We start from the raw sequence: 26,945 nt of genomic DNA on the forward strand, positions 1-26,945 counted from the left end.
GGTTTTCTTGGGATGAGAGGGGTTAGCAGCAGGGGGTGGTTGAACTCCCCAGTTTCCCTCTCTCAGCCTCAGCTGTAACACATCTGGGCCAGGCTGCTCCCAGTTTCAACCCCCCGGCACCAGTTGCTTTTCCAGCAGCACCTCTGCCAGGTCCTGGCTGTGAAGGGAGATGGATTTGGCTCTTCTTCCCTTGACTCTTGGCATCCCTTCGCCCAGCTCATGGGGCCAGATACCTGCTGGGTTCATCTGCCATCGGCACAGGCACAACAAGCTTAGGAAAATGCAAGAATTAAAGACTTTGCTGAGCTTAATTGCACTGTTTTAGGCAGCAAAATCATTCTCCCTAAAAGGCAACGTTAAATGATCTCCTTGTGCACACCGGCTGAAGGGCTTGGTGCTTTCAGGGGTGGATTCCCCTGGTTAAGATATATGACCTGTTGTATAGACCCTATATTCCTCTACACCCAGTTGTCCCCTGCCTATAGCGTGCATGGAAAATGAGGATGAGGAGTTTAAGGAAAGGCCAACACAAGAGAGGTTTGGGGAAGTTCATGCTTTATTGTCTCATGGGCACCTCATGGGGCCAAAGCACAGCCTGGAGCATCAGGCGGAGGCAGCAGGGAGGCACACGTGATGCCCCTTCCCCAGGGAGTGTTGCTTCTTGGGGGGCTGAGGAGAAGGTGCACGTCCGGGCAGCCCCGGGGCTTGCAAAGCTTTGGGGAGCCCAGAGGGAGCTGGTCCGTGCGTGGCCTTTGCTGCTGGAGACACCCCATCACTTCATCTTCTGCGAGGGCAGCTGGTGGACCTGCTGCTGCTGCTGCTGCTGGCAGTGGACCTGGGGCTTCCCGTGGCAGCCACCACCGCCGGAGCTGTGGCATCCACCACCACCGGAGCTGTGGCATCCACCACCACTGGAGCTGTGACAGCCACCACCGCTGCCGCCGGAGCTGTGGCAGCCACCGCCGCCACCACCGGAGCTATGGCAGCCGCCGCCACCGGAGCTGTGACAGCCACCGCTGCCACCAGAGCTGTGACAGCCACCACCACTCCCGTGGCAGCCACCGCTGGTGTGGCGGGTGTAGCGTTCCTGGCTGTGGCACTGATCCTTGTCCTGGCGTGAGCACATCGTTGTGTTTTGGGGTGACCTGTGGGGAAAGAAGAGCTGTCAGGGCCTTTCCTTTCTTTCTGCTCTTCCAGGGAAGAGGAATCTGGATGAACATTTATCCAGTCTTAGTCAGATCCCACAATCGTCCTTAAACCTTACACCAGCTTCTTATACCACCCCTGGGATTGTCCCACCAAAGCCATAAAGATGCTGGGAGCATCCAGAGCTGACCATGCCTGGCTTTTTGGAGTCATCTCACTCCTGAAGGGAGCAGAACACCCCAGAGACAAGTCCAAACCTCCCTTCTCTCCTTCAGCATCTCTGGTGCTCCCTCCTCACCCCACCTCCCTGCTCACAAGCCCCAACCCAGTACAAGCCATGGGGCTCAGCCTGTTCCCAACCCATCTGGAGGCTTCCAAAGCCCCGCAGCATCCCCGGTCTTACCTGAGATGCTCGTGAAGCGAAGGTGCAAGGAGGGAATGAAGCTTTCTGGAACGGGACCGCTTTTATACGCTCCCAGCGCACCCCAACTGGAAGTGAAGCACCTCCCTGTCACAGAGGTTTGTTCATTTTAATTCGTCGATGGCTTTTGGTTTTGGGTTTTTTTTTTTTTTTTTTTTGCCTCCCCACTCTTCAGGTTGCCCGTGTGACTCACTCCATCCGCGCCGGGTCTCGCCTCTCGTTATCGGTCGTCTTTCCTGTGCCGCAGAAATATTTAATTGCCAGCTCTGCCTGCCCATAGCTCCAGTGGGGGAGTCGTGTGGGTGGCCCCGGTTTCCACAGCTTTGCCGGTTTGGTTTTGGTGTTGATCACATCCTTTGGGTTTAGTGGGGGGATTTAAGTCATATATGTAAATCACACCATCCTTTTAAAATGTCTTGGGGTGCCTTAGTCCTGCAAATGCCCATAAACCCAGAGATGAGCCTATAAGTACCAATAATGTCTTTGGAATGGTAGAACAACTCTTCCCGAGCAGCAATTTAGCTGGTACCACCATTGGCTGGTTTTGCTTTAAACCAGGTGGTGGAATGGTGAAGAGAGAGAGAAGACAGCCCCTGTGGAACTCTTTTTGTCGGTCAAAAGTTTCTTGCTGTTGCCAGAATTCTCCACCAAAAGCAGTTGGGATTTTTATTTTTGGAAGGGGCAAGACCTGCCCTAGGTAGTGATCCAGGATTAACGAGGTACGTAATTACGTGGTTAACTTTCAGTCGGTGAGTAATGCCGGAGCCGAAACGCCGGTGGTTTTTTTCCAGGCTGTGAGTGGCTCCGGTGCTGTCACACGGAGGAGAAGGGCTCCCGTGGGTGCTACCTTGGGTGACGCAGGGTGGCCTGGGGTGGCTGCCGCATTGCAGGGAGCTGGCAGACCCCAGGGACTTTCTCCAGACTCGTAGGAACATCATTTTTTGGAGCACTTTGCCCTGCTCCCCAATTAGCTCGTAATTGGCCAACAAATCCAAGTGTTATTTGGATGCACAAACCCACACAAACCTTGAGGCCAGGCCAGGTGCCATGTTTGCAGTGAGAGCTAATTGTGAAGAATAATTTGAGTTATTCCCTGTACCTTTTCTGTACCTCTGTGACATCAGTTGGGAAGTGCTTAGGACCATGGACCTTGTTTTGCCCTTTTCTGCCACTACTCATGGAAGCCCTTTCAGTTATTAAACAGGCAGCAAATAAAAGACTAAAATAGGTGTTGTGAGCTGAAATAGGGGACTGCTGTGATTTTCTCAGTGCAAAACACTGACAAAACCCTTCCCCATCCCTGGAGGAGTTCAAGGCCAGGTTGGATGGGGCTTTGAGCTGCCTGGTCTAGTGGGAGGTGTCCCTGCCCAGGGCAGGGGGTTGGAACTGGATGATCTTTAAGGTCCCTTTCAACACAAACCATTCTATGATTCTATGAAAAATGCTTGGAAAACACTACCTGAAAAAAATTTCACCTGCCTGCAGAGATGCTGGAGCATTTGGTATTCTTGACCTGTCTTTCCTGCCTTTTGTTTGGCTTTCTCCATGCTGATGAAGTTTTTATGCTATTCCCAAATGCTGACCACGGTGAGATGGAGCCTTAACTCCATCCCGCCTTTGCTAAGGCTGTTGGAGAAGCATCCTCTGGGAAGCAGCTGGAAAACTGAACAAGCTGCCAGGCACCGAGGGGTCTCTCCAGTCTCTTATGAGCTCCTGCTTTGAATGCAGGTGCCTTCATTAAGGCACCACAAGTATTGAGTGGTTCCCACAACCCGAAAAACATCTGACACGTTTGCTGTTGCTGAAACATGGAGGATTTTTGGAAAGGCGGGCAGACAGGGCAGGGTTAATGAATCAGGTATGCAACCTAAATGCTTCTTTTGTATTGCTTAATTGCTATAATGAACGAGAACAGTGTCAGGGCAAACTGTACCCAGGTTTGATCACTTTTGTTTAATTGTGTTTTGTTCTGCCATCAGAAGAAATATGGTAAATACTATCCGTGAAAAAAGACTCGAAGTACTTTTTGCCTCTCAACATTGTGCTGCATTCACAGAAACACAGAATGGTTAGAATTGGAAGGGACCGTAAAGATCATCTAGAACAACCCCCAGGTTGCTTCAACCTTGGCCTTGAACCCCTCTAGGGATGGGGCAGCCACAGCTTCTCTGGGCAACCTGGGCCAGGCTCTCACCACCCTCACACCAAAGAAGTTCTGCCCCACATCTCAGCTCAATCTCCCCTCTTTCAGCTTAAAAACCTTCCCCCTCATCCCATCACTCCCCTCCCTCATCCAGAGTCCCCCCCCAGCTTTCCTGGAGCCCCTTGAGGGACTGGAAGGGGCTCCAAGGTCTCCCCAGAGCCTTCTCTTCTCCAGGCTGAACCCCCCCAACTCTCTCAGCCCCCCCTCCCAGCAGAGGGGCTCCAGCCCTCCCAGCATCTCCGGGGCCTCCTCTGGAGGTCCATGTCCTTCTTACGTTGGGGTCCCTTGAGCTGGAGGCAGAGCTCCAGGTGGGAGTTCCTCATGTTAGAATTGTTCTGAGTTTGTTGAAGATCAGCAGCACCCAGCCAGCAGTCCTGGGCACCTCTAGATTTTGTGGTTGGCCACCTTAAAACGTGTTGAAAATGGGGTTTGTGATGGGGCTTAAGGCAAATGCCGGAGTCACACAACCAGGCTTTTCAAACCATTCCTACACCCAAAGCCTGTTCAGGGAGGCATCTGCTGCTTGCACCCTTTTCAGCAATGCCAGATATTTCTGATCATCGTGACACACTTGAGAATAATCTTATCAGGGCGACATCCATTTCATGAATGGCAATACCAAACCAATAAATTACACAAGCCATTTAATTACAAGCTGAGAAGAAATTTATCAGTTCATTGTGTAACGCTTGGCATCTTGCAACGCCCCTGGCTTGACCCAGGACTCTTGAAATGCTGAGGAGAGGGTTTCTAGAAAGGCTTGTTGAGGGGTTTCTGCAAGGATGTGGAGATACCTGCCCCAGGGGTGATGCTTTGGGGCCAAATGGAAAAAAAAAGGGGTTCTGTCCCATCCCAGGATGCCTTTGCTTATAGGACTTTTTCTGCCCCATGGTTGTGCCCATAGCCAGCCCCGAGGGCTTGTGCAATGCAGCCCATGGGATCTTGGTGGGGGATTTGGGTCTCCAGTTCTGTAGGAAGGTGGTATGGAGGAGAGCTGCCTACACTGCAGAGGCCTGAGATGGCCTCCTAAAATGTCAGCATTTAAAATTCTTTATTCTCTCTCTTTTCCTTTGGAGTCCACAGGGGAGAGTGTGGCAGTGCCCAATCCCTGTTGCCTGAGTCTGGGCAGGGTAACTGCAGGGCTGTTGAAGAAGCACAAGGTGTCTTGTGTTGCGGTATGAAATACAAGGTGAAAGAAAAATCACGAGCACGAAAATCATGAACTCTGAATTGATGATACAGAGAAAACCGCGCCAGTGTGAATGTACACAGTTTAATTTTAGCACCCACAGCTAAGCTCATCGGAGGTACAGGACTCCCCAGGGGAGGGAGAGGAGACATTTTCTTTGAAGATTGCTAGGAGACATGCAAAGCTTTCTGAACTCAGCACAACATCAAGGACATACATGTGGATGACACACAGATAATGTCCTGCTCACTTCATCTTTGAGGAGACTTGATAAATTTGCTGCTGGCAATCCTGTGGCTTTCCATGGCAGGATCCTCCGCTGCTCCCGTGGCATCCAGATCCACCACTGCTCCCATGGCAACTGGATCCTCTGCTCCCATGGCAACTGGATCCCCCACTGCTCCCATGGCATCCAGATCCACCACCACTCCCGTGGCAACTGGATCCTCTGCTCCCATGGCAACCAGATCCACCGCTGCTCCTGTGGCAACCAGATCCATGGCTGCTTCCGTGGCATCCGGATCCACCACTGCTCCTGTGGCATCCGGGTCCACCACTGCTCCCATGACACCCTTCACTGCTGTGGCATGAGGATCCTTCTTGCCGGTGGCACTGGTCTTTGTCCTGGCGGGAGCACATCTTTGCAGACCTACCAGAAAGACCTTAATCTTTGAGCGGGTGCAAAGGCAAGAGGCATTGTGATGTTGGTCAGCTAACAGTAATTGATGTCTAGTGAGATGGAATTATATATCAAGAATAAACTCTCATTATAAACCAGATTCTTGAAGAAGAGAGAAAAATTAGTGTTGCATGTAGCGGTCCCTGAATTTTACAGAGTACTCTGTGGATCTTCTTTTGATCAAGTCTTTCCTTTCTCTTTTATGTTTAGGAAATATATAAGATAGAAGTTAAAGCACTTAGTGATTAGTGAGAAGTGGTGACCAGAGTCCAGAGCTAGACCTGAAAAGTCCAGTCCTCAGCTGTCTGAACCAGTAAGTTTTAAGTTTGACTCATTCCTTCCTACTATTTATGTATGGACATGGATGGGAAAGACAACCCAGGCAGAAGGACTGTGTCCAGAGAGAGTCACAGAGATGAGATGTGTAAGAGAAGTGGTCAAGACCCCAGGATCAGGACAAAGCTGACGATCATTAAAAGTGCAAAAGTCTGATCAAGCTCGACTTACCCTTTTCGGCAGGAATTTGAGAGGAGGCGTGAAGCTGAGACAACGAGGAGAATGGGGGTGCAAGATCTTTTATAGGGCGCCCAGTATTTTTCCTCCGGAAACAAGATGAGGTCCCACCGGAGGGACTTGATTGTTCACCACCCCGAGCACTTTGCTAATTGGAGAGTTTTTACACTCCTGTTTTGACTCATGGTGTTGCAAGCAGATCAATATCCCGCCTTTGGGATCGCCATTCCTCTCGTTACTCCATAAAAATGTTAATTGCCCACCACGCCTGGTGTGGTTCATGCGTGAGGATGGGGAAGTTTCTGGATGGTCTTGCTGCTTTTGCCTAAAACATTCACCTGTTTCTTGTGCCTATTGCAAAGCAGTCCAAATTGGAAATGCGAAAGTATTAGTGGATGGGAAGGTGGGATAGTGGGGTGGGCTGGTGGACTGGGCTGCAAAGGGACCCGGAAAATAGAAGGGGCTTGAAAGAGCAGAAATAGGGCCACAGTGGTGCGTAGGGAAAATGGGTGCGTTTGGGCAGCTTGGGAAAAAAATCTAGGTTGTGAGTGGGCGAAGGAGACAAAGGGAATTAAGGATGCAGGTATGAGCACATGATGGGGCGGCAGAAGGCGAGCACAGAGCCTGGGGCTGATCTGTGTGTGGGGTGCCCTGAAAACAAGGAGTGTGAGCATCCTCCACTGAGTCCTGGGGCCAGCACTGGCCGTCTGCCTCTGCTGGGGCGATGGGGCTTGGCCCTGGTGGGTTACAAAAGGAGTCAAGGTGCCTCTGGGCTCTAAAGCCATCACTGAGGTTTGGGGTTTAGAGGTGGGAGACGGCAATGAGAGACTTTGAAGCAAATTCCTGCTGGACGTGTCTGGTTGGAAGGATGGGAGTGGGCAAACGCAGGTGGTGGGATGTGGCCGGGGAGTAGCATCAAAGAGAAGCCTATTTCTGAGCAAAACAACAAAGAAGCACTAAAAGGAATGTTGCAATATTACAAGTTGGTCCTTTCTTTGCTCAAAGAGAGACTTTTAACCTGAATAGAAAGTTTTAAAAACCCCACAGGAGACAGCATCCAGGCAGGATGTTCGGAAGGACAAACGGTTTTCAACAGCGTCCCATTCTTACGATATTTGTTCCAAATGTCTGCTATTAGTTACCATTATTACATTGGAGAAAAAAGTTGGGAGAAAAGTGTTGAGCTCTCTCTGTGCCCCAATCCTCACATATACATTGGGCAGGGTGTCGGGATCTGCGTCGTCTCTGCTGATTAAATGCTCTGCTTTGGGGAGAAAAGTGTCTTTCTGCCTCCAGAGCACACCAGGCCTGATCTCACCCAGGACTCTAGAGGCCACTGTAATATTAACAATAGCACAGATCGAATTAAAATAGAATAGAGAGTCGAGGACCAACTGATGGAGCTGAATCACTTGAACAGATTGATACATGAGGAAATCAGACCGTGTCTGAGGATATTTCACAAACGTCGGAAGAACAAAAATTCTTGTGAAACTATTATTCACGATTCACTAATTACACCCTAGATCATGTGGATGGTGACAAACACATTTATCACTTCTCTCGGCGATAGAGACAATCTGCCTGAGCGTAGCCTGGTGGGGAGAACGCTCACGTGCACTGGATGCGTGTTCAAGACAGGACCACACTGACCCTAGAGCTGGTCTCTGAGCCCCACATATCTCCTGCAAAGCTCCTAGTTTTTGGGAGAGGCTTCCCTGCATTCCTTGATCCTATTCTGGGTGGATGACAGTGTTTTCCTTTGGGTCGTTTAATGGTTTTATGGAAGGAATTGTTTCAGGAGCCGGTTTGTTCCCCAGTTTGGATCACGGTTTCTGGGTGCTTTATATTTGGTCATGATTCTTCCATATTTCAGTTATAGGTTTTCTGCTTATGAAGGAGGTACATGAGGCACAGAAAACCCCAGGATCTTAGGAGGATCTGGGGGACACCAGTTAAAACGTGCAAATCCCTGAGAGGTGATTTAAACACAAAGAAGATCTCTCTTTTGTTTCAGACAGGGATCGCTTGTGTGAAATCCCTCTCATTAGAGGTTGGACAAATATATGTCAAAATAGCTTAAGCAGAACAACTCCTTCCCTGGGATGTGGGAAGTGGGAGCCAGCCCTCTCTTCCACAGCCCAGCAAACTCAGAAGTGGGAGCTGCCCTCCTGAGGTCTTCTCCAGCCCTCTCTTCCACAGCCCAGCAAACTCCAGAAGTGATTGGAAAGTGGATTGTGATGCCTTTTCCACCACCCCATCCTTTGCTGTGATACTTTTGCTGGCACTTTTCTTTCCTCAGAGCTCCCCGAGGCTTGCATGAGTGGTGCTGCCATTGCAGCCCACCATACAGCCCGTGGGGTGGGCATCTGGGCTGCCCCAGCCCACCGAGCCCGTCGGGGACTGTGTGCTCTGTAACACATGTTGGCATCAGCCTCTGCACGTGGTCAAAGAAGAGGATGGTGAGGAAGGCTTCTGCCGTGTCCAGGCAGAGCATGTTGGCAGCCCCCGTGTGTCCACCATAAAACCTCCATCCCAGTCAGGGGCATCCTGCACCTGTTTTTATTTCCTTGCCTTATCCAGAGAAATCTCCATCATTAACATTGCAAAGCAGCTGGTTCTGTGATGTGTCACTTCCTGCCGGCTGGGCCAGGCAGGACACCGGGAGATGGAGACGATGGAAGCTCTCGGCCGGGCTGGGTGAGATGTGAGGAGCCACCTGGGACACGATGCTGTGAGTCACTGACTCCAGATCCCTCCTTTGCTGCAAAAAGCCTCCTTTTCCAACCCGACCAGGCCGTATCTTACAAGGAATTTGGGGCTTTTTGTTCTGTTAAAGAGAGCGGGTCCAACCAAGTCCCCCCGTGATGTCTACAAACCCCTTTCTGATTTCCATTTTCATGTATTCCTGGCCAGATGATCCTCATTTCTCCCTGAGCCAAAGTCTTCAGCTCTGAGAGGTCTCACCCTCCCCTGGTCTTTCCCAAACCTCTCTCAGCCGTCGGAGTGGCACCGAGCATCACTGAACACCGGCTACTGGAAGACACGTAGGTCTTGCAGGAGCTGCTTCCCTTGGGGTCAAGATCTGTCATGTTTGGGGTCTCTGAATGTCTAATGGACCATGGACCAGAGCATTTCTCTTTCACCAGCTTCAGCATCCCCTCTTGCTCTGCACTAGCTGTACCATTCCTCTTTCGGAATCCTCTTCCTGGCTTTTTTCCTGGAGCTTATTTTGGAGGCTTCTAATATAAATCAACCTGCACCCATTGCCTCATCCATGAATGAAATGATGTGCTGAGCACACCCTCGCATTTTTACCTCCCTGATGAAGTGTATGTTTTTTTTTTTTTTTACATGAGTATATTACTATTTAATTGCTGGGTTGCATCAAGAGTCCGTGGTGAAAACTGTTAGTCCCTTCTCCACGAGGAAGTTGTCTGGAGTAGGAATAAAAAGACACCAGGTTGAATCAACCAGCAACCTCGATGTGAGGGGAAACAGGAACACCGCAAACACCAACTTTGGCCACAAGAAGGAACAGAAGCAATTCAAAGGAGTGAAGCGGAAAACACTGATGCAAGGGGGTTACGACCCATAATTCTTTATTACCTCCACGTCTGCTGTGAAATAAGGAGATGAACAGCACTTAATATTTCACAGAGACAGTGGGTTACACTTTCAAAGCACGTTACAAGCGAAATAGGAAGAGTGGAGATACACGGGCGACATGGGACATGCTGACCATCACGGCAAAGTTGCAAAAGTGAGAAGTTTCTCTCATTCATCCTCATTCCTCGTGTCCTCTACTTTATCTTCCGGGCTGGCACTTTGCAGGGTTGCTTTTGCTGCTGGCTTGGGATGCACTTTACCATGGGTGGCTGTGTTGGGATGCATTTTGCCACGGGCTGCTGTGCTGGGATGCATTTTGCCACGGGCTGCTGTGTTGGGATGCATTTTGCCATGGGTGGTTGGCTTGGGATGCACTTTGCCACGGGTGCACAACCTTGCTGCACCGGAGGAGGACAAGTTGGAACGGGGCAGCACTGAGGAATGTGTCGTGTTGGCTTGCTGTAGCATGGCTTTCCCCCCTGGTAACCTCCTCCATGGCATGTCTCGGAGCAGACCGACCTCCCATAGCCGTGGCATCCTCCTGATGACCCACAGCTGTACGTGGGCCTCCTGACACAGCTTGAACCACCTCCATGGCATGAACCTGAGGACCCTTGGCATCTCTCAGAGCAGACCGACCTCCCATAGCCCTGGCATCCCCCTGATGACCCGTAGCTGTACGTGGGTCTCCTGACACAGCTCGAGCCCCCGCCGCCGTGGCATGAACCAGCTGCAGAGTAGCCATGGCATCTCTCGGAGCAGACCGGCTGCCGGTAGCCGTAATGCCGGTAGTTGTGCCCTCTCATGCCTTCAACGCCTTCGCCCTCGCACCCTGAGGAGCAGGTGTTGTAGCCATAGCGGAAGGGTGTGCGCCGGGTGTCCAGCCAGGACCCTGAGGGATCGTACCAGGTTGAGTTCAAGTTGAAGTACGATTCTCTTCCAGAAGAGTATATCATGTTCGAATTGTAGGGAAACACCTGAAAATCACACGGACAGATAGGCTTGCATTTCCATCTCCCCCGTTTTAATTTAATTTCCCATAAATTCACTTTAGTGAGCCATTCATAGGTCAATCTTGCTTTATCCTGAAAGCCTGGATCTAAAGAAAATTCCTGCAGTTGCCCAATACTGGTCATATTGTGCCCAAACCCTCCTTCTGACTTTACTCTTGAGTTTTTTCCCCTCCAAGAACAGATATAAGGCACCGCAGCACATAGTGACATTGCAGTAAATCCCATACTCAGTCCCCCAGTAGCTTCTTTCTTGGCTTCACCCACTGTCCTCTAGTCCTTTTGTGTAGAGCATTGTCTGAAGGACAGTGCAAGCGTGCCAGGACTGTGATCTCCTGAATCCAGACACCCATCCCAAAAAAAACCCCTGGCTGCTCCAGAATGTGTCTTACCCAATTCGTGAGGGAAGGCAGACGCTGACCAGGAGACCAGATTATGAGAACCAAAGGATCGGAGGCCTTTTATATGGTTCCAAGTCTTCCCCTTGTAAATGAAACACGCTGCAGGAACGAGGACTAAATTATTTATTGGCAAAACATCTCCTCCATTTAGATGCTGTTCCCAGCACTTGGCATGTTCTGCTTGACTCATGATTCCTGATAAGCATCTCTTAATTATAATGTAGTTACCGAGTGGTGCACATAAAGGACTCACATCATTTAAGCCACACATTGGCTATGTGAGGCAGGTAATAATGTACTTATTCACCATCTCCAAGGGACCGAGACACTCAGTGGAGGCTGACGGGTGACCTGTGAGTCAGGAGCTATGATGGGCACAGTGCTAACATCCCAGCCTTCCCCTTCTGCTACCCATGAGGAGCATTTCCAGGTGCCTGAAGCACAAACAGGTGATAGGGAAGAGCCAGCTCAGAGTCACCAAAAACAAATTGTGCTGATGGGTTTCGGTGATGAAGAGGTTGGCTCTGTGGATGGTGGAGTGTGATGGATGGTGCTACCTCAGCTTTTGCAAGGCTTTGGGCACAGTTTCCCATGGCAGCCCTGTAGTTAAACTGGTGGAGGTATGGACCAGATGGGTAAACTACATGGTGGATGAAAAACTGGCTGATACTGGTACTGGAGCTGTTTGACAGCCCTGAGGAAAGGGACTTGGGGGTGCTGGTGGAGGAGAAGCTGGACATGAGCAGGCAGTGGGCACTCACAGCCCAGAAGGTCAATCCCATCCTGGGCTGCATCAAAAGCTGCATTGCCAGCAGGTCCAAAGAGGGGATTCTGCCACTTTACTCTGCTCTGGTGAGACCTCACCTGGAGTCTTGTGTGCAGGTCTGGAGCCCTCAATAGAAGAAGGACATGGACCTGATGGAGAGGGTCCAGAGGAGGGCCACGAGGATGATGAGGGGGATGGAGCACCTCTGCTCCGAGGACAGGCTGAGGGAGCTGGGGTTGTTCAGCCTGGAGAAGAGGAGGCTCCGGGGAGACCTAATAGTGGCCTTCCAGTACCTGAGGGGGGGCTACAGGAAGGCTGGGGAGAGCCTGTTTAGAAAGGGCTGCAGTGACAGGACGAGGGGCAATGGCTTCAAGCTGGAGGGGAACAGATTGAGACTGGAGATGAGGAGAGGGTTCTTCACTGGGAGGGTGGTGGAGCACTGGGACAGGTTGCCCAGGGAGGTGGTTGAGGCCCCTTCCCTGGAGATATTCAAGGTGAGGCTCGACGAGGCCCTGGGCAACCTGGTCTAGTTGGGGGTGTCCCTGCTGACTGTGGGGAGGTCGGACTAGATGGCCTTTGGAGGTCCCTTCTAGCCTGGGCAATTCTATGATTCTATGATTCTATGACATCTTTATTAATGCCCTGGATAACGGGGTGGAATTGGTAAATCTACAGGTGGCACCAAATTGGGGTGAGAGACTGAAACTGCTGGAGGATGGGACCTGGGCAGGCTGGAGAAATGGTTCTGCGGCTAACTGGGCGGGCTAACTGGGATGGGAGGGCTGGGGCAGCTGGTGAAAAGCAGCTGGGAAGAAAAGATGGACCAAAGTTGATCTGGAAACACCTTGGTCTGTGGGCTCTGAGTCAGACCCTTGGGCACCGCAATGGGACGGTGCCTGGGAACTGGCTTCAGTGAGAAAAGGCTGGGAAAAAAAAAACAAACCAAAACCCGACTAATAAAAAAAGGGATTTCTGAAAGTTCATATGAAAGTGGCTTTTTGTTTGGTTAAAATTAGACATGAGAAAAATAAATTGCTGTGGTTTTCTGCGTTTAAAAACCGAGAATTAATTTCTTTTTTTTTGTTCTTTCTGGTTTTCCTTGGTGGTTGCCAGCAGCTGTGAGGACACACTGGGGCTGTGCTTAGGTGCTACAGAGAAACAACAATAAATATTTTAGTGCACTTAGTGGAAGGCTTTTCGGGCAAAAGGAGAGAGAAACAGCACATTTCCAGTGTGCCTGTGAGAGCTGGGCAGAGGGGAGCTGCGGGGGAAGAGCCTGCACCGAGTGAAAGGCATTCCTGGCATGCACAGACACGCCTCACGTGCTGGGGCACACGCTTATTATCATAATTAACATTTCCATGATGGATGGCCTCCCAGTGCAGTGTTGCTGTCTAGCTAATGAAGGGGATGGCACACTTTGTAGAGCAAACTGTTTATACCTAGATCACTCGCCGATGGACCACAGCGAAGTCCGTCCATTGGTCCTGCGGTGGGTGACCACAATGGAGAAGGCTTTACAGCACACAGATGGACTTCATCCTGGTGTAACCACTACAGCTGGAGCTGAGATCCTCGTGTGTGAGCTCTGATTTTGGTTTTAAATATACAAATTTCTTTGTGAGAATTTAAGTGACTTTTAACATCATCTCATTGTCAGGTTGGCGATATTTTAGGGGGTAAAAAAAAAAAAGGAATCGAGTGTCAGCTAAATATTTCCAACTTTATTCTTGAATACACAGGGAGAAAATCAAATCACATGAGTCCTTGATGCTCCTGCAGTCACAGTGTGTACTTTTTTCCCAGTACAGTCCTTTGTTTGTTCTCGAACAGCCTTGAAATCACAGTCTGCTGAACCCATGAGAGAAGGCAAATCCAAGGCAGGCAGTTTCCCCGTCCTTGCTCCAGCTCTTTCCCTTTGGTTTCTCCATCTCCAGGGTGTTCATCTTCTCAGAAGAGCTGTTCTACCCTCAGGAGGAGCAAAGTGGGGTTTGGATGGTTAAAGCCTGTTCCCTGGCAGGGCAGGACCCTGCGAATTTAAAGTGTCGGTGCTGGGGTCAAGCAGGGGACTGCGGACCCCGGATCCAGTGTGCAAAGAGCAGCAACGAGCCACCGGCCACGGCGGCGTTGTCTCGTGCCAAAAGCAGAGGGAGGAGCATCGGCAGTTTGGGGCAAAACATCCTGGTTTGAGTCTGTTCAGCAATTTGACTTTTTAGCTAGTTAGCTCCTCTAACTAACTGAACTCTCTGAAATTAACGGCATATTGTGGAGACACTGTTCGTTCTCAGAGTGATAAGATCTAATTATTTATAATTTATGCCAGGGAATGGTATGCAGAAAGGCTCCTGCTTCTACTTACTGCTATAGCAACCGAGCTCAGCTAATTTTGGTTTTTTGCCCCATTGGAGGGTCAGAAGTGGAAAAAGTGTAGAGGGGTCGTAGTTGCGGGGAGGAGCAGACAGGAGAGGTGACCCCAAAGTGACCAACAGGGTATTCCATCCCATCAGTATCATGCTCAGGATAAAAGCTGAGAGATCAAAGGGGTCAGTCGCTTTCTTCAATGGTTGGTGTCCAAGGAAGATTCTGTTCATCTGCCTTTGATCCTGATCCGTGGTTGGTGTCCAAGGAAGACTCTGTCCATCTGCCTTTGATCCTGATCCGTGTGTTCTGGAATCCAGATCCGGAATCCAGATCCAGAATCCAGTCCCTGTCCATTACTGAGTCCAGTCTGGGACTTCCCCAGTGCCTGCCAGTGATGTGATCGTCATCCTGGGAGCTCCATATGGCTTTGTAGATATTGTATATATTTCATTATTTTCTTTTTCTTATTTTATTAATATTTCCATTAAAGCAGTTTTGTTTCTTCTAAACTCGTAAGTCTCTTTCTCTCCCTCCCCTCCTTGGAGAGAGAAGTGAGGGACAACATTTGTCGTTCCTCTTGGTGACCAAGGACGGGTCCCAGCTCATTTCTTCTGCAGACAGGGTGGCAAGAGAGTGACCTGCTTTTGCTGGTGATGGCTGGGATGCGGTGGCAGGGGCACAGGGGCCGGGCAGCAGCTCTGGACGGGTGGGCAACAACGCTGGATGGGTGGGCAACAACGCTGGATGGGTGGGGGGCAGATGGGGACGCAGGGGCAGTGATGCTGCAGTGGCCGGGGATGCAGTATCACGGGGGGACAGGTATCCTCCACGGGACACTGCTCCACTCGCCGCCGGGGTTTGCGGCAGCACCCCGGTTCCTCGCAGGGCAGCGGCGGGCGGTACTGCTGCAGCGGCCGGCGGTGGATTTTCACGGGTGGGGGGCAAACAGGCTGGACGTGGCTCACCTCCACCCGCCGACGGGGCTTGTTGGGATTGCAGCTTTGCTGTGGTGGTGGGCAGCAGGTCATGGGTGGGCATGGATCCACGGGTTGGCAGCCCTGGGGCTCGCTCTGGCAGGACCCCTCAATGTCACGGCTGATGCTGCCGGGCTCGTGGCAAGGGGAGAGGTTTGCGGTGTCCAGGGGGCTTTCGTGGCAGCACCCCGTGGAACCGTGCCACGTCCAGCCCTTCTCTTCGTGGCACAAGTCCTGGTCACTGTCACCTTTATGGTAGTGCATCCTGTGGCAGAGATGGCCAAGTCTCGGGGATAAACAGTCTGGGAAAAAGGGAAAAAAAATATAATCCGCTGATTCTTTTTTTTTTTTTTCCTGCTGTTTCTATGGAGAAAAAAATGAGGAATCCGAGACAGCTGAGAGAATCCAACTCACCCTGTGACCGGTGACAGACGGGCTGAGCAGAGTGTCCAAGTCCTGAGGACAACGCTGGGGCCGAAGCTTTTATATGCGGCCAAGCTCTCTTGGACATGAGGCATCCCCTGGGAATTAATAGTTGAGCACTGAGTGCCACTTCTGCATGTATATTTTTTCTGGCACTTGCTATTGGATTAATCAGCTGCAATTAGCATCTCCCTTGATGTAATGTCAGCTTAGCTCTTCGCATATGCAGTGGCCATTATCTAATTAGTTCTTCCATCGGTCATGTTCAAATACGCTGTTACCTAATGTTAGTCAGATGGGATCCTGGGATAAGGATACCTGGAATACCGTGATGCTGAGTGATGTGGCCAAAAGGAGTCTCTCGTGGCAGTGGGGAAAAACACAAAAAGACCCAGGAGTCCAGGTGTCCAGTCCTACGTCCAGGCGCCCAACGGCTCATGCCTTGAAATAGGGTTGTTGGAGCAGAGGTACTCGAATGGTAGAAAGAAAACAGAGAAAAATCTCTCCATGAAAACAAGCAAGTTTCCTGCCAGAATAAAAAAAGGAATTTTTTTAAAAAAGGAAAAATCGGAAACGCAGTGAAATTCTGTTTTCAACATGAAGTGGTTGATTTTTCAACTCTATTTCAGCTTAACACCAACCTGACCAGCCCTGAACCAGGAATCGTGTTTGTGGTGTGCTCCATGGAGTTGGGTTTTTTTGCCCAAACTGCTCTCTGGATGCTTCACCCACAGCTGGAAACCCCCCTGAGGGGGCTGGATGTGCCCCCTGATGGAACAGGTGCTAGAATAGATAGCATTGGATAGAATTAGAAGCAGGAAAAACTCTTTATTTTATACTAACTTTGTGAAACTGAGATTCTGTTTTGTAATCCACTCTGAGTGGATTTCTATTACATCTAAAAAACTCTGAATTAGCAAGATTCAGAAAAAACATAATTTGAAACTTGTATTTTAATGCTTCTGCTCTTCAAAAACAGGCATTGTGTTTTAATTAACAACATCTTCCTGATGCGATGACCTTTCCTCACAGAGTACCCCAGCACTGGAGTTGTGGAAGGCATCTAAAAAAGTACAGAGAGTAAAATTAGTTCTTGAAAAACTGCAATTTCTACCAAACAAACCCATTTTCTGACACTGAAAATGTTATCAATGAATAGGGCTTTTTCTTTTTCCTAAACTTCCACCCGAAAAATCTTTGGCTTTTGATTTATTAGTGGAAAATTGAAATTTTCTGTGAGAAAACGGAGGTTTTTCAGTTGGCCTTGTGGATGGGGCTGCTGGATGGACCTTGTTTGTCAGAGAGGGTCTGTGATATCTTGGCAGGATGCTCATGACCTTCCAGAGCACCGAGAAACCTGACAGCCGGAGAGATGGTGTTGGAATGAAGGGTGACCTCAGGACCATGACGAACTGCAGATGTTGTCGCCCTGTGTGTGGCACGGATGACTGGAAGAGGTGAACTGGAAGAGGGTGGGATGTGTATTCCCTTATTTAAATGACTTAATTCCCTTCCAAATGAGGAACACCTCTCTCAAGTGAGTGAGTTCAACACCAAAAGCCCTTTTAATGCCCTGCAAATCCGGAAGGAAGACACTGTAGAGGAGTCCTGACCTCATGAACTAACAATTTCAGGCTTTGTCAAGCACCGTATCCACCTTCCCGACGTTTCTGGGTTGACTCATTTTTCTGTAGAGCTGCTCCACTTGGCATTTCTGTGGACGGCTGAGGCATTTTTTAAGTACCAGCGGAGTATCCCTCCCGGCAGCCCCGGGCTGTCAGCACAGGAGGTATTTCCATGCACTCACTCCATGGCACAGCCTCGGTGAGAGACGCTCGGAGCTCTTTGTCCAGCGGCGTTGGAGTTTGAATCACTGGGAAAAGCATGTGCAGAATTCAGGGGTGTGACTCCAGGGCGCGTGCTTGGACCTGACGGCTTTGCTGCTGCTGCTGAGTTGATTTATTCCTCAGCTACAGGAAAAATGTAATTGCCCTGCAGGAAGCCACGGGACTTGCATGTAAGGACGGAAAAGACCTTGGTATCTGTCAAGGGCCAACTAGGATTTTAGATTTATAACTCATTGCCGCAGTCCCAAGATTATGCTGGTTTTGGATTGATTTTTCATGTGAGAAGAGATGTTCTGGAGTCACTTCCCTTCCTGAAGATTTTACAAACCACGAAGTGCAAATATTTAATTTCTGAATCTCATCTCTGAAAATTTGCCATGCTTTAATAGAATTCCAGATGAAATATTTGTGAATCCTTCAGGCTAGACTTAAGTCTCCACATCTTTCAATCACTCCCTCCCTCCCTGCACTGTGCAGACCTTGCCTGCTGGTCTATTTGATCTTGTTGACAAGATATCAAGCCTTTTAAGAAAGCAGTTTTAAAGCTCAGAAAATTTGCTGGAAAGATTTCCATTACCAAAAAAGGCCTTTAGCTCTGGCTTTAGGACCGTAGAGATGCTTCAGTTGTGGACTGTGTCTCTTCAAAGTCATAAGCAAGGGAAAAAAACCAGCATGAAACTGCATGGCCAGGGGGATACTCCTGTAGCTTAAATAACACACTGACAGTAGCAAGAGCTATTTTTCCCTGGATGAAAGACTGACCCAAGAAATTTCCTGCATATGCTGGGGCACTGTCATCAGTAGCGTGGCAAATAGTTGAAAAAAATCATTGTATTCAGCAACTGAGGAACTGCTAAAAAAGTCCCAGAGCAGAGCTAGAGTTTAAAAGCCAAAGATAAATGAATAAACACATACCAGAAGTTTGCAGTGTCATAACTTATAACTTTTATTGGCTTTCATGACTAATTGGAGATTAGAGCAAGAAAAGGGTGTATGATATAGCAACAGAATTAAACATCCCACGCACCAAGAGGAAAATGAACAGCAGGACTAGCCCTTACAAAGGAAAAAATCACACTGATCAGTGGGCAGCGACTTCAAAGCACGTTACAAGCATCTAGTGATTAAAGGCAGGCAAAGAAGAAGGGAGATGATCTACAGTCTCTAAGCAAAGGACTAAGAGTGTTGAGGGCCGTATCCGTATCCGTATCCATATCCGACACCGAATGGGCCAGCAGTGGAAGCGCTTTGCCGAGTGGGTTTAGTGGCCACCGCAGCAGCCCCCGCGGTTGCCACCGCAGCAGCCCCTGTTGTTGCTGCTGATGGTGTAGCAGCAGCTCTGCATGGGCATGCAGCAGGTGGTGGGGCAGCAGTACTGCGGGCAGCACGGCGTCTTGCAGCACTTGGGGCTGCTGTAGCAGCAGACGGTGTAGTTATTTCCGCCGCAGCATCCGCAACCGTTGGGCATCTTGTCGGTTGGAGGTGGAGGCAAAGCTGAAAGGAACAGAGAGGGTCTGTCTGTGACTGGGAGCAGGATATTTGGAAATACAGAATTAATTAAGAGCTCTCTTTATGCTAAATTCAGACATTCAAGGAGCTAAAACCAAGTGCTGCCTTGTGAGTAGTAAATCTTGCTCAGAACTCTTCTCTCTGTCTTTTTCCTGCAACGTAGATGCCCACCAACTCCTTCCAGACATCCCTAATGTCTTAGCAAGAATCACACAGCACAGTGCACATAGTCCTCAGCCTGGGCCCTCCTGAAATGTTCTCCATCCCCTTGCTCTGCATGAGGATATTCAGGAAGAAATTTTTCACTCTGAGGGTGGTGAGACCCTGGCCCAGGTTTCCCAGAGAAGCTGTGGCTGCCCCATTCCTGGAGGGGTTCAAGGCCAGGTTGGACGGGGCTTGGAGCAAGCTGGTCTGGTGGGAGGTGGCCCTGCCCACAGCAGAGGGGTGGAATGAGATGGTCTTCCAACCCAAACTATTCCATTATTCTATGATTCTATGGCCCCGTTGATACTCCTGTAGCCTCTCCACCCTTTAACCTTCTTCTATGGCCCTGTTGATAACTCCTGTAGCCTCTCCACCCTTTAACCTTCTAGCTTGTCCCCATAGTTCCTAGTACTCAGTTCATAAAATCCCAACTTCAACCCAAGTCCCAGTCCAGATTCCCAGTTATATCTGGATACTGTTATAAGATATCCATAGCATTTTTCTTTTGTGAAGAGGAAGGAAGATTTAGAGCTTCTCACTTACCCTGTTGAAGAGTGAGGAGAGGTGAAGAGAGGAGAAGATGAGCGAATGAAGTGAGCTGGGCCAGGAGACCTTTTATAGTCCTAGACACCTTCCTCCTGGAAGTGAGACAGCCATTGACCATTCAAGCTTCCCTGTTTACTAACCCAAACCCATACTTTTTAGTTATACGTGTCTTCTGGTATTTACTCTTTGCCTTATTATTTGTGATCACTACCTTTGTTTTGCCTCATAATTGTTTAGCCTGCAGATAATCAAAGGGCTTCCATGAATGCTAATGAATTTGTCCTCTCTGCAACCTTGCAAGGGAGCCAAAAAAATGCATCCTCGTATCTGTTTGACAAACGCAGACAGCGACGGCCGAGGATTCTACGGGACTTACTCAGCAGCGGCTGGTGCTGAATCAGTGCACGAGGCGAAACTGAGCCCCTGGGTTGTGACTTTCGGGCACGTGATGGGCTGTTTCATTGGACTGGTGTTCGAAAGAAATATTCGGGAAATTTCATGAAAATAGGTATGTTTGTTCCCGGTCACAGGACCTGCACGTGAGGAGGGAGCAAGAAGACCATGTGTTTGGGATATGTCGGGACTCATGCTGGCTCCTGGGTCTCAGTCACCTGCACGTGACTTCATGCAAAGTCATCTTGCCCTCGTGCATGGTAAGAGCAACTTTGTGATGCCAAAGCTATCTTTGTCTGCTGGTTTGCCTAAATTTTTTGCAAATCCTCCAATCTGGGGGGTTTAGGTTTGCACGAGACATTACTAACATGAGAGTACTTCAGCTCCTGCTCTGCTTTGCTGGGACTGCTCTCCTAGAAATATATGAAAACTCTAAATTGAGTATTCAAAAAATTTAGCATTTTAAATAAAAAATTACAGGGCAACACTGCCTGTGCATGCTGCAATGAAGAGAGCCATGGTTCTGGGACTGAGCATGATGGTAAGAGCATGGTAAGAGCATCTTCATGATACCAAAGCCATCTTTGTCTTCTGGCTTGCCTAAATTTTTTGCAAATTCTTCAATCTGGGGAGTTTAGGTTTTCACGTGGGCATCACTAACACAAGAGTGCTTCAGTTCCTGCTCTTCTTTGCTGGGGCCACTTTCCTAGAAACATTTTTGAAAGCTCTGAATTGAGTATTCTCTTCAGAAAATTTAGCATTTTAAATAAAATTTTACAGGGCAGTGCTGCCTATGCATGCACCAATGAAGGGAGCCGTGGTTCTGGGACTGGGCATGATGGTAAGAGCATGGTAAGAGCATCTTCGTGATGCCAAAGCCTTCTTTGTCTTTTGGTTTGCCTAAATTCTTTGCAAATCCTCCAATCTGGGGGGTTTAGGTTTGCACGGGGCATCACTAGCCTGAGAGTGCTTCAGTTCCTGCTCTGCTTTGCTGGGACTGCTTTCCTAGAAACATTTTTGAAAGCTCTAAATTGAATATTCTCTTCAGAATATTTGGTATTTTAACTTCCTGCGCATGCGGCAACGCAAGGAGCGTGGCTCTGGGACCGGGTATGATGAATTTCAAGTCAACACATTCCTGCTGCAACCTCCCTTTGCATCCAGCTGAAACCCCCTTGGGTGCTGGAGCCCTGGAACCCATCAGGACCACCCTGCCCAGCTCCTCAGCAGAGAGTTGGAGGTCGTGCAGGCCTCCTTGTGTGTGTTGGAAAAGGTAAATGAAAGAGCCCAGCATGGACCGAGAGGGTGAGAGGAAGATGAAGGTGGAAGAGATATGACAAAGCACAGAAAACTGGTCCTAACTGGGACTGTGGAGCTAAGTGGGAGGCAGGGACTCAGGAAGAGACTGTTGCTGAGGTGGAACCATTTTCTGGGAGGGAGAGAGGAAGGGAGGAAGGTCAAGGTAAGGCAAAGCCTTGGGCAACTGAGCCGGGGTGGATGAATGCTTATTTAACGCCAACCCCTGCCTCCAACGCACTTTGCTGTGGGGCCAAATGCTGGCAGGAACACAGGGTACTTGGGAGGAATATTTTCCACGGCCTAAAATTGCAGCTCTCGTTTGAAGACCTCGCCACATTTTCCTGAGAGGAGTGCTGCCTAATGAGAGGATGGTGCAGCTTGCCTGGCAAGTTCCCTCCCTGCTGCCTGACATCTTCTGGGATCCCTGGGGTGCTTCAGAGAGGGCTACTCCTAGGTGAGCTCCTACCAGCCCCAAGGATGCTATCAGGGGTCTTGGTTTGATTTCTGCACAGTGCAGGGGAAGACCCATTGTGATTTTAATGCTGCTTTGCCCCGGCAGTAAATGTAGCCAGCTCCTTTCCAGATTTTCCTGGAATGAGAGCAATTCCTTGAGCCAAATCCTGGAGAAGCAACGCATGTAATTGTGACTTCTCTGGACAGGGTAGAAGAACATGCATGGCATTTCCTTTCCAGCAGGTCCCATCTGCAGAAGCACACACTTGCCTGCCCATGAGAATTGATTAATTTACAAGGAATTAATAGGACAGAAACAAAGGGGCTCCCTTCACTTTGCCTCCAGAGGCAAAACTCTTATTGGCAAATCCTGCAACTGCAAGAAGTGATGATCTAGGCATTTCCCACCCATGATAGTTGCATTCGTGTAACCTGGGTATTTGAATGGTCTCTGGTGAGCGGGATGTGGATTTTAATGCAAAAAGGGACTGAATCAGTGTGGAAAGAGGGTCAGTAAAGGGCATTAGACACAGAATGAGGATTGTGGTGCAGTTCTTGCATGCCATGTTTTGGTACAACTCTCATTGGCGCAATCACTCCTTGAGCTTTCTCACCATTGGCTCTAACAGCTCAACCCAATATCTGCTAACCCAGACATTTGGGCAGAGGCAAGACCTCCATCTCATAAATGTTACACTGTTTTTAGGGACTGTCTGTAGGTTCTGAAGTAGACCTCTAGCTGGTTGAAATCCATGGAGCTGTCCTAGTCGGGACGTGTCTTTGTCACATCCTTTTCGAGTTTATGTATTATTTTCTTCCTATTTCTTTGTAGTTTTCTAGCGAGAGGAGAACTATTTCTCACAGAGATGCCAGGCACTCAGCTTGTGTTTGAACAGACCTAGGCAGAAGCTGAGAACTGCACCGGAGATGCACTGATTTTCTTTGTGTAGGCAACCCCCCCTAGTTAGCACCTTTTATACCAGAGTATCCCAACACTGGAATAAAACGCAAGGAAAATGTGGTAGGTCTGGTCATGCACTCTGGATGCACCAGCCAGCAAACAGATAACCACCAGGCATTTTGCAGGGTCAAGAACTACAGATTTTATTTTTTTTTTTTTTTTTCAGACAGTTGGAAGCAAATCAACAAGGAAAAGAATTAAACATCCCACATACCAAGAGGAAAATTAACAGCAGGACTAAGGGAAATCACACCGGTAGCAACTTCAAAGGACGTTACAAGCATTTGATGATTAAAGGCAGGAGAAGAGGAAAGATATACAGTCTCTAAGCAAAGGAGGAATAGCATTTAGGGTGGTATCCATATCCATGTCCACGTCCATATCCATATCCATATCCATCGTCAGATGAGCCAGGAGGAAGGCAGCAGAGAGTGGAGTTTAGTTGCCACCACAGCAGCCACCGCTGCCACCGCAGCAGCCACTGTTGTTGCTCATGGTGTAGCAGCAGGTCATGGGCATGCAGCAGCTCTGCATGGGCATGCAACAGCTCTGCATGGGCATGCAGCAGGTGGAGGGGCAGCAGCACTGCATGGGTTGGCAGCACGGCGTCTTGCAGCACGACTTCTTGGTGCTGTAGCAGCACACAGAGTAGTTATTTCCACCACAGCATCCGCAACCGTTGGGCATCTTGTTGGTAGTAGTGTAGGCAAAGCTGGAAGGAACAAAGAGAGTCTCTTTTACTGTGTGTAAAAATCCCAGTTGTTTAGGCAGCTTAAAGCACGTTTATCCCAAAGTCCATCCCAGCCTTGCTGGGGAAATCCCCACTGTCCAGAACCCCCCAACAGCCTATGCCTGAGATCTCCACATTTTCGTGTTGGACACTAGACGTATTGTCCACCACTGGTTCCATCAGAAAAAAGCCACCCAAAACCAATCTCCCAAAACTGGTCCCAAACCAGAGAGTGCAGGAAATCCAGGATGGTTTCCTGCAGAAGCAGACAGAAGTACGGTAGAGTGCAAATGAAAAGCAAGCTTTGACTTACCCTGTTGACCTGTGAGGACAAGAGAGGAGAAGCTGAGATGAGCGAATGAAGACCTCTGTGCTGGGGAGCCTTTTATATGGTCCAAGCCCCCCCTCCCTGGAAATGAGACATTATTTGACAATTCTGACTTCACTGTGTATCACCCTGCACACGTTCCTCACATGTCTTCCGGTATTTAATCTTTCCCTCTTTCTGTTTGCTCACCACCTCAATTCTGCGTGGTAATTAGTTGTACGTACAAACAACAGGTGCAAATTTTCTAATGAATTTGCATTCATGGGAGCCGGAGATAGCTGCTAGGTGTTCCTAACCATCGCCAAGGAATGACCTTGAGACACAGAGACACTTAACAATGTGCCCCGGGGGAGGCGGGTGCTGAAACAGTGGGAAAACCATGCCTGGAACTTGGAAATGTCACCCATCATGTGTTGCCTCTGCCCCTGGCTGGGATTTTGGGGGACCAGTGGAAACTATTGGTCACCATGATTCCTTTTTCCTGCCTCTGAGAGATGGATGATTGGTCAAAGTTAAGACTGAAGAGTTTCTCCTTTCTCAGGCTTGTTCTTGGGTCTCTCTCCATGGTGCTTGGTCCTCACACCCTCTACTTTTTATATCTGCTAAACTATTAAGAATTTTTTTTTTTCATTTTCATCCATGGAAGGGATGGATTAAGCCTAAATTAAGTGGCTTTCAAAGCAGCAGTGCACACGTTTAGCTTTTTGGTGTGTTGTTTCCATATAACACACCAAATCTCCGTTTTCTGAGATTATTTCTAAGGTCTGTGGGACCAAACCACCTTGCATTTAAGGGCATTCGTGATGATCACATTTGAGTGTTTCACACTAATAGTTTGCTTCTGGTCACTGTAGGTAAACATGAGGTTCAAGACTGGAAATCCAGTCCTGAGTGCATTTATTCATGTCTTTCCCCAGAAGAGTGTGGCCCACAGGTGAAGACAGTGGCCAGCAGGTTGAGGGAGGTTATCCTGCCCCTGTAGTCTGCCCTTGGGAGGCTCCATCTGGAGCACTGGGACCAGTTCTGGGTTCCTCAGTTCAAGAAGGACAGGGAACTGCTGGAGAGGGTACAACAGAGGGCTACAGAGATGATGAGGGGTCTGGAGCATCTCTCTTGGGAAGAAAGGCTGAGGGACTTGGGTGTTTTTATTCTGGAGAAGAGAAGACTGAGGGCTCTGATCAACGTCTATACATACTTAAAGGGTGGTGCCAGGAGGATGGGGTCAGTCTTTTTCCAGTGGTGCCCAGGGACTGGACAAAAGGTAACAGGCAAAAACTTGAACATAAGAAGTTACATCTAAACATGAGGAGGAACTTATTTCCTTTGAGGGTGGCAGAGCCCTGGAAGAGGGTGCCCAGAGAGGTGGTGGAGTCTCCATCTCTGGAGACATTCAAAACCCATCTGGACACGTTCCTGTGGGATCTGCTCTGGGTGGACCTGCTCTGGCAGGGGGGTTGAACTAGATGATCTCCAGAGGTCCCTTGCAACCCCACATCATTCTGTGATTCTGTGATACCATGGGAGCACAGCAAATCTCTCAGATGCTCTAAGTCCAGGCACCCAAGAGGACTTCTTCAACCACTGCTTATAATTGTTTTGGTTGCCGTGTGCTATGGCCAAGGCTGCTGTGTGTGCAAAACTTGGCTGACCAGTCAAGAGGCGAAAGATAAGATGTTTGGAGTCAAGGCATATAGTACAAAACAGGCTTGGGGACGGAGGAATTGTGGTCATGTGAAGCACCAGGACAGCTTCATGTGAGAAGAAGGAGGTGCTGACGGTGCTTTCATATGATGAGAAGGGCCACCAGTATAAGAAGACAGTGCCAAGATGCTGAGAAAGCACCTGTTCATGGTAAATAAAGTCTGCCATCATATTCAGCAGACTCTCAGTGTGAGGCTGGAGTGGTGGCAGGTCATCCCGGGTGGCTGAGACACATAGTTTCTTCCCAAGATGTGAACATAACCTCCTTAGGATGTTGGGTGACTCTTCTGGAATTGTCCCTAGGGGAGCATTATTTCGTCACACGATAATAGCCAAATACCTGCCTGCAGGAAGTGATGCCCTCTTTGTGTAAATCCTCAAACATGCTGTCCACCGAATAAATAATTCATTGCCTTTTTATCAGGCTTTATTGTTGCCATATTGGCCAAGATGATCCCTATGTTAGAATCATAGAATTGTTTGGGTTGGAAGACACCTTCAAAGATCATCTAGTCCAAACTCTCTTCAATGAGCAGGGACATCTACTACTAGACCAGATTGCTCCAAGCCCAGTCGAACATGGCCCTGAACACCTCCAGGGATGGGGCAGCCACAGCTTCTCTGGACAACCTGGACCAGGCTCTCACCACCCTCATAACAAAGAAGATCTTCCCCAGATCTCATCTCAATCTCCCCTCTTTCATCTTCAAACCCTTCCCTCTAGTCCCATCACTTCCCTCCCTGATCAAGAGTCTCCCCCAGCTTTCCCTGAGCCCCTTTAGGGTCTGGAAAGGGCTTGAAGGTCTCCCAGGAGCCTTCTCCAGGCTGAACCCCCCAAGTCTCTCAGCCTGTCCTCACAGCAGAGGGGCTCCAGCCCTCCCAGTATCTCTGCAGCCTCTTCTGGTCCATGTCTTTCTTAGAAATTGATGTCAACCCTACAAGGCTGTTGCTAATATGGGTTTTGTACAGATATTGAGGCTACACTGGGAATTTAATGTATAGTTGGGTGAGAAATAACATGTACACTAGATCCCTTTTACATGCCATGACATATCATTATGACTTTGTAAACTTCCATGGTGGTTATGTGAATTTGAGATCTGCAGTACATTTGTAAATGGGGAGGAATCAATCAGGGCAGCTTTTCCAGCATATGATGAAATTAATATTCACAAGATTTCCTTAACAGAATGCATTTTTGATATAGTACGGTATGGTATAGGATATCCTTCTGCCAGTGCACGGTACCTGATTTACTATTAATAAAAAAACTCCTGAA

The 26,945-nt window shown here is 49.0% G+C and overlaps 2 protein-coding genes across 2 annotated transcripts; both read right to left on the reverse strand.

The window, feature by feature from the left end:
- Positions 1 to 651: 651 nt before the first annotated feature.
- Positions 652 to 1,126, reverse strand: LOC106899586 (loricrin-like). The gene has a single exon (XM_014961463.1). The coding sequence runs from the start codon at positions 1,124 to 1,126 to the stop codon at positions 773 to 775; it is 354 nt and encodes a 117-aa protein (XP_014816949.1). The 3' UTR covers positions 652 to 772.
- Positions 1,127 to 14,900: 13,774 nt separating this feature from the next.
- Positions 14,901 to 15,536, reverse strand: LOC106899592 (proline-rich protein 4-like). The gene has a single exon (XM_014961470.1). The coding sequence runs from the start codon at positions 15,534 to 15,536 to the stop codon at positions 14,901 to 14,903; it is 636 nt and encodes a 211-aa protein (XP_014816956.1).
- Between the last annotated feature and the right edge of the window lie 11,409 nt (positions 15,537 to 26,945).

This window comes from Calidris pugnax, unplaced genomic scaffold (genome assembly GCF_001431845.1).
Source record: "Calidris pugnax isolate Ruff unplaced genomic scaffold, ASM143184v1 scaffold516, whole genome shotgun sequence".
Lineage (NCBI taxonomy): Eukaryota > Metazoa > Chordata > Aves > Charadriiformes > Scolopacidae > Calidris > Calidris pugnax.

Excerpts from the sequence above, each read along its gene's own strand:
- LOC106899586 (XM_014961463.1), bottom strand. The coding sequence starts at position 1,126 with ATGTGCTCACGCCAGGACAAGGATCAGTGCCACAGCCAGGAACGCTAC.
- LOC106899592 (XM_014961470.1), bottom strand. The coding sequence starts at position 15,536 with ATGCACTACCATAAAGGTGACAGTGACCAGGACTTGTGCCACGAAGAG.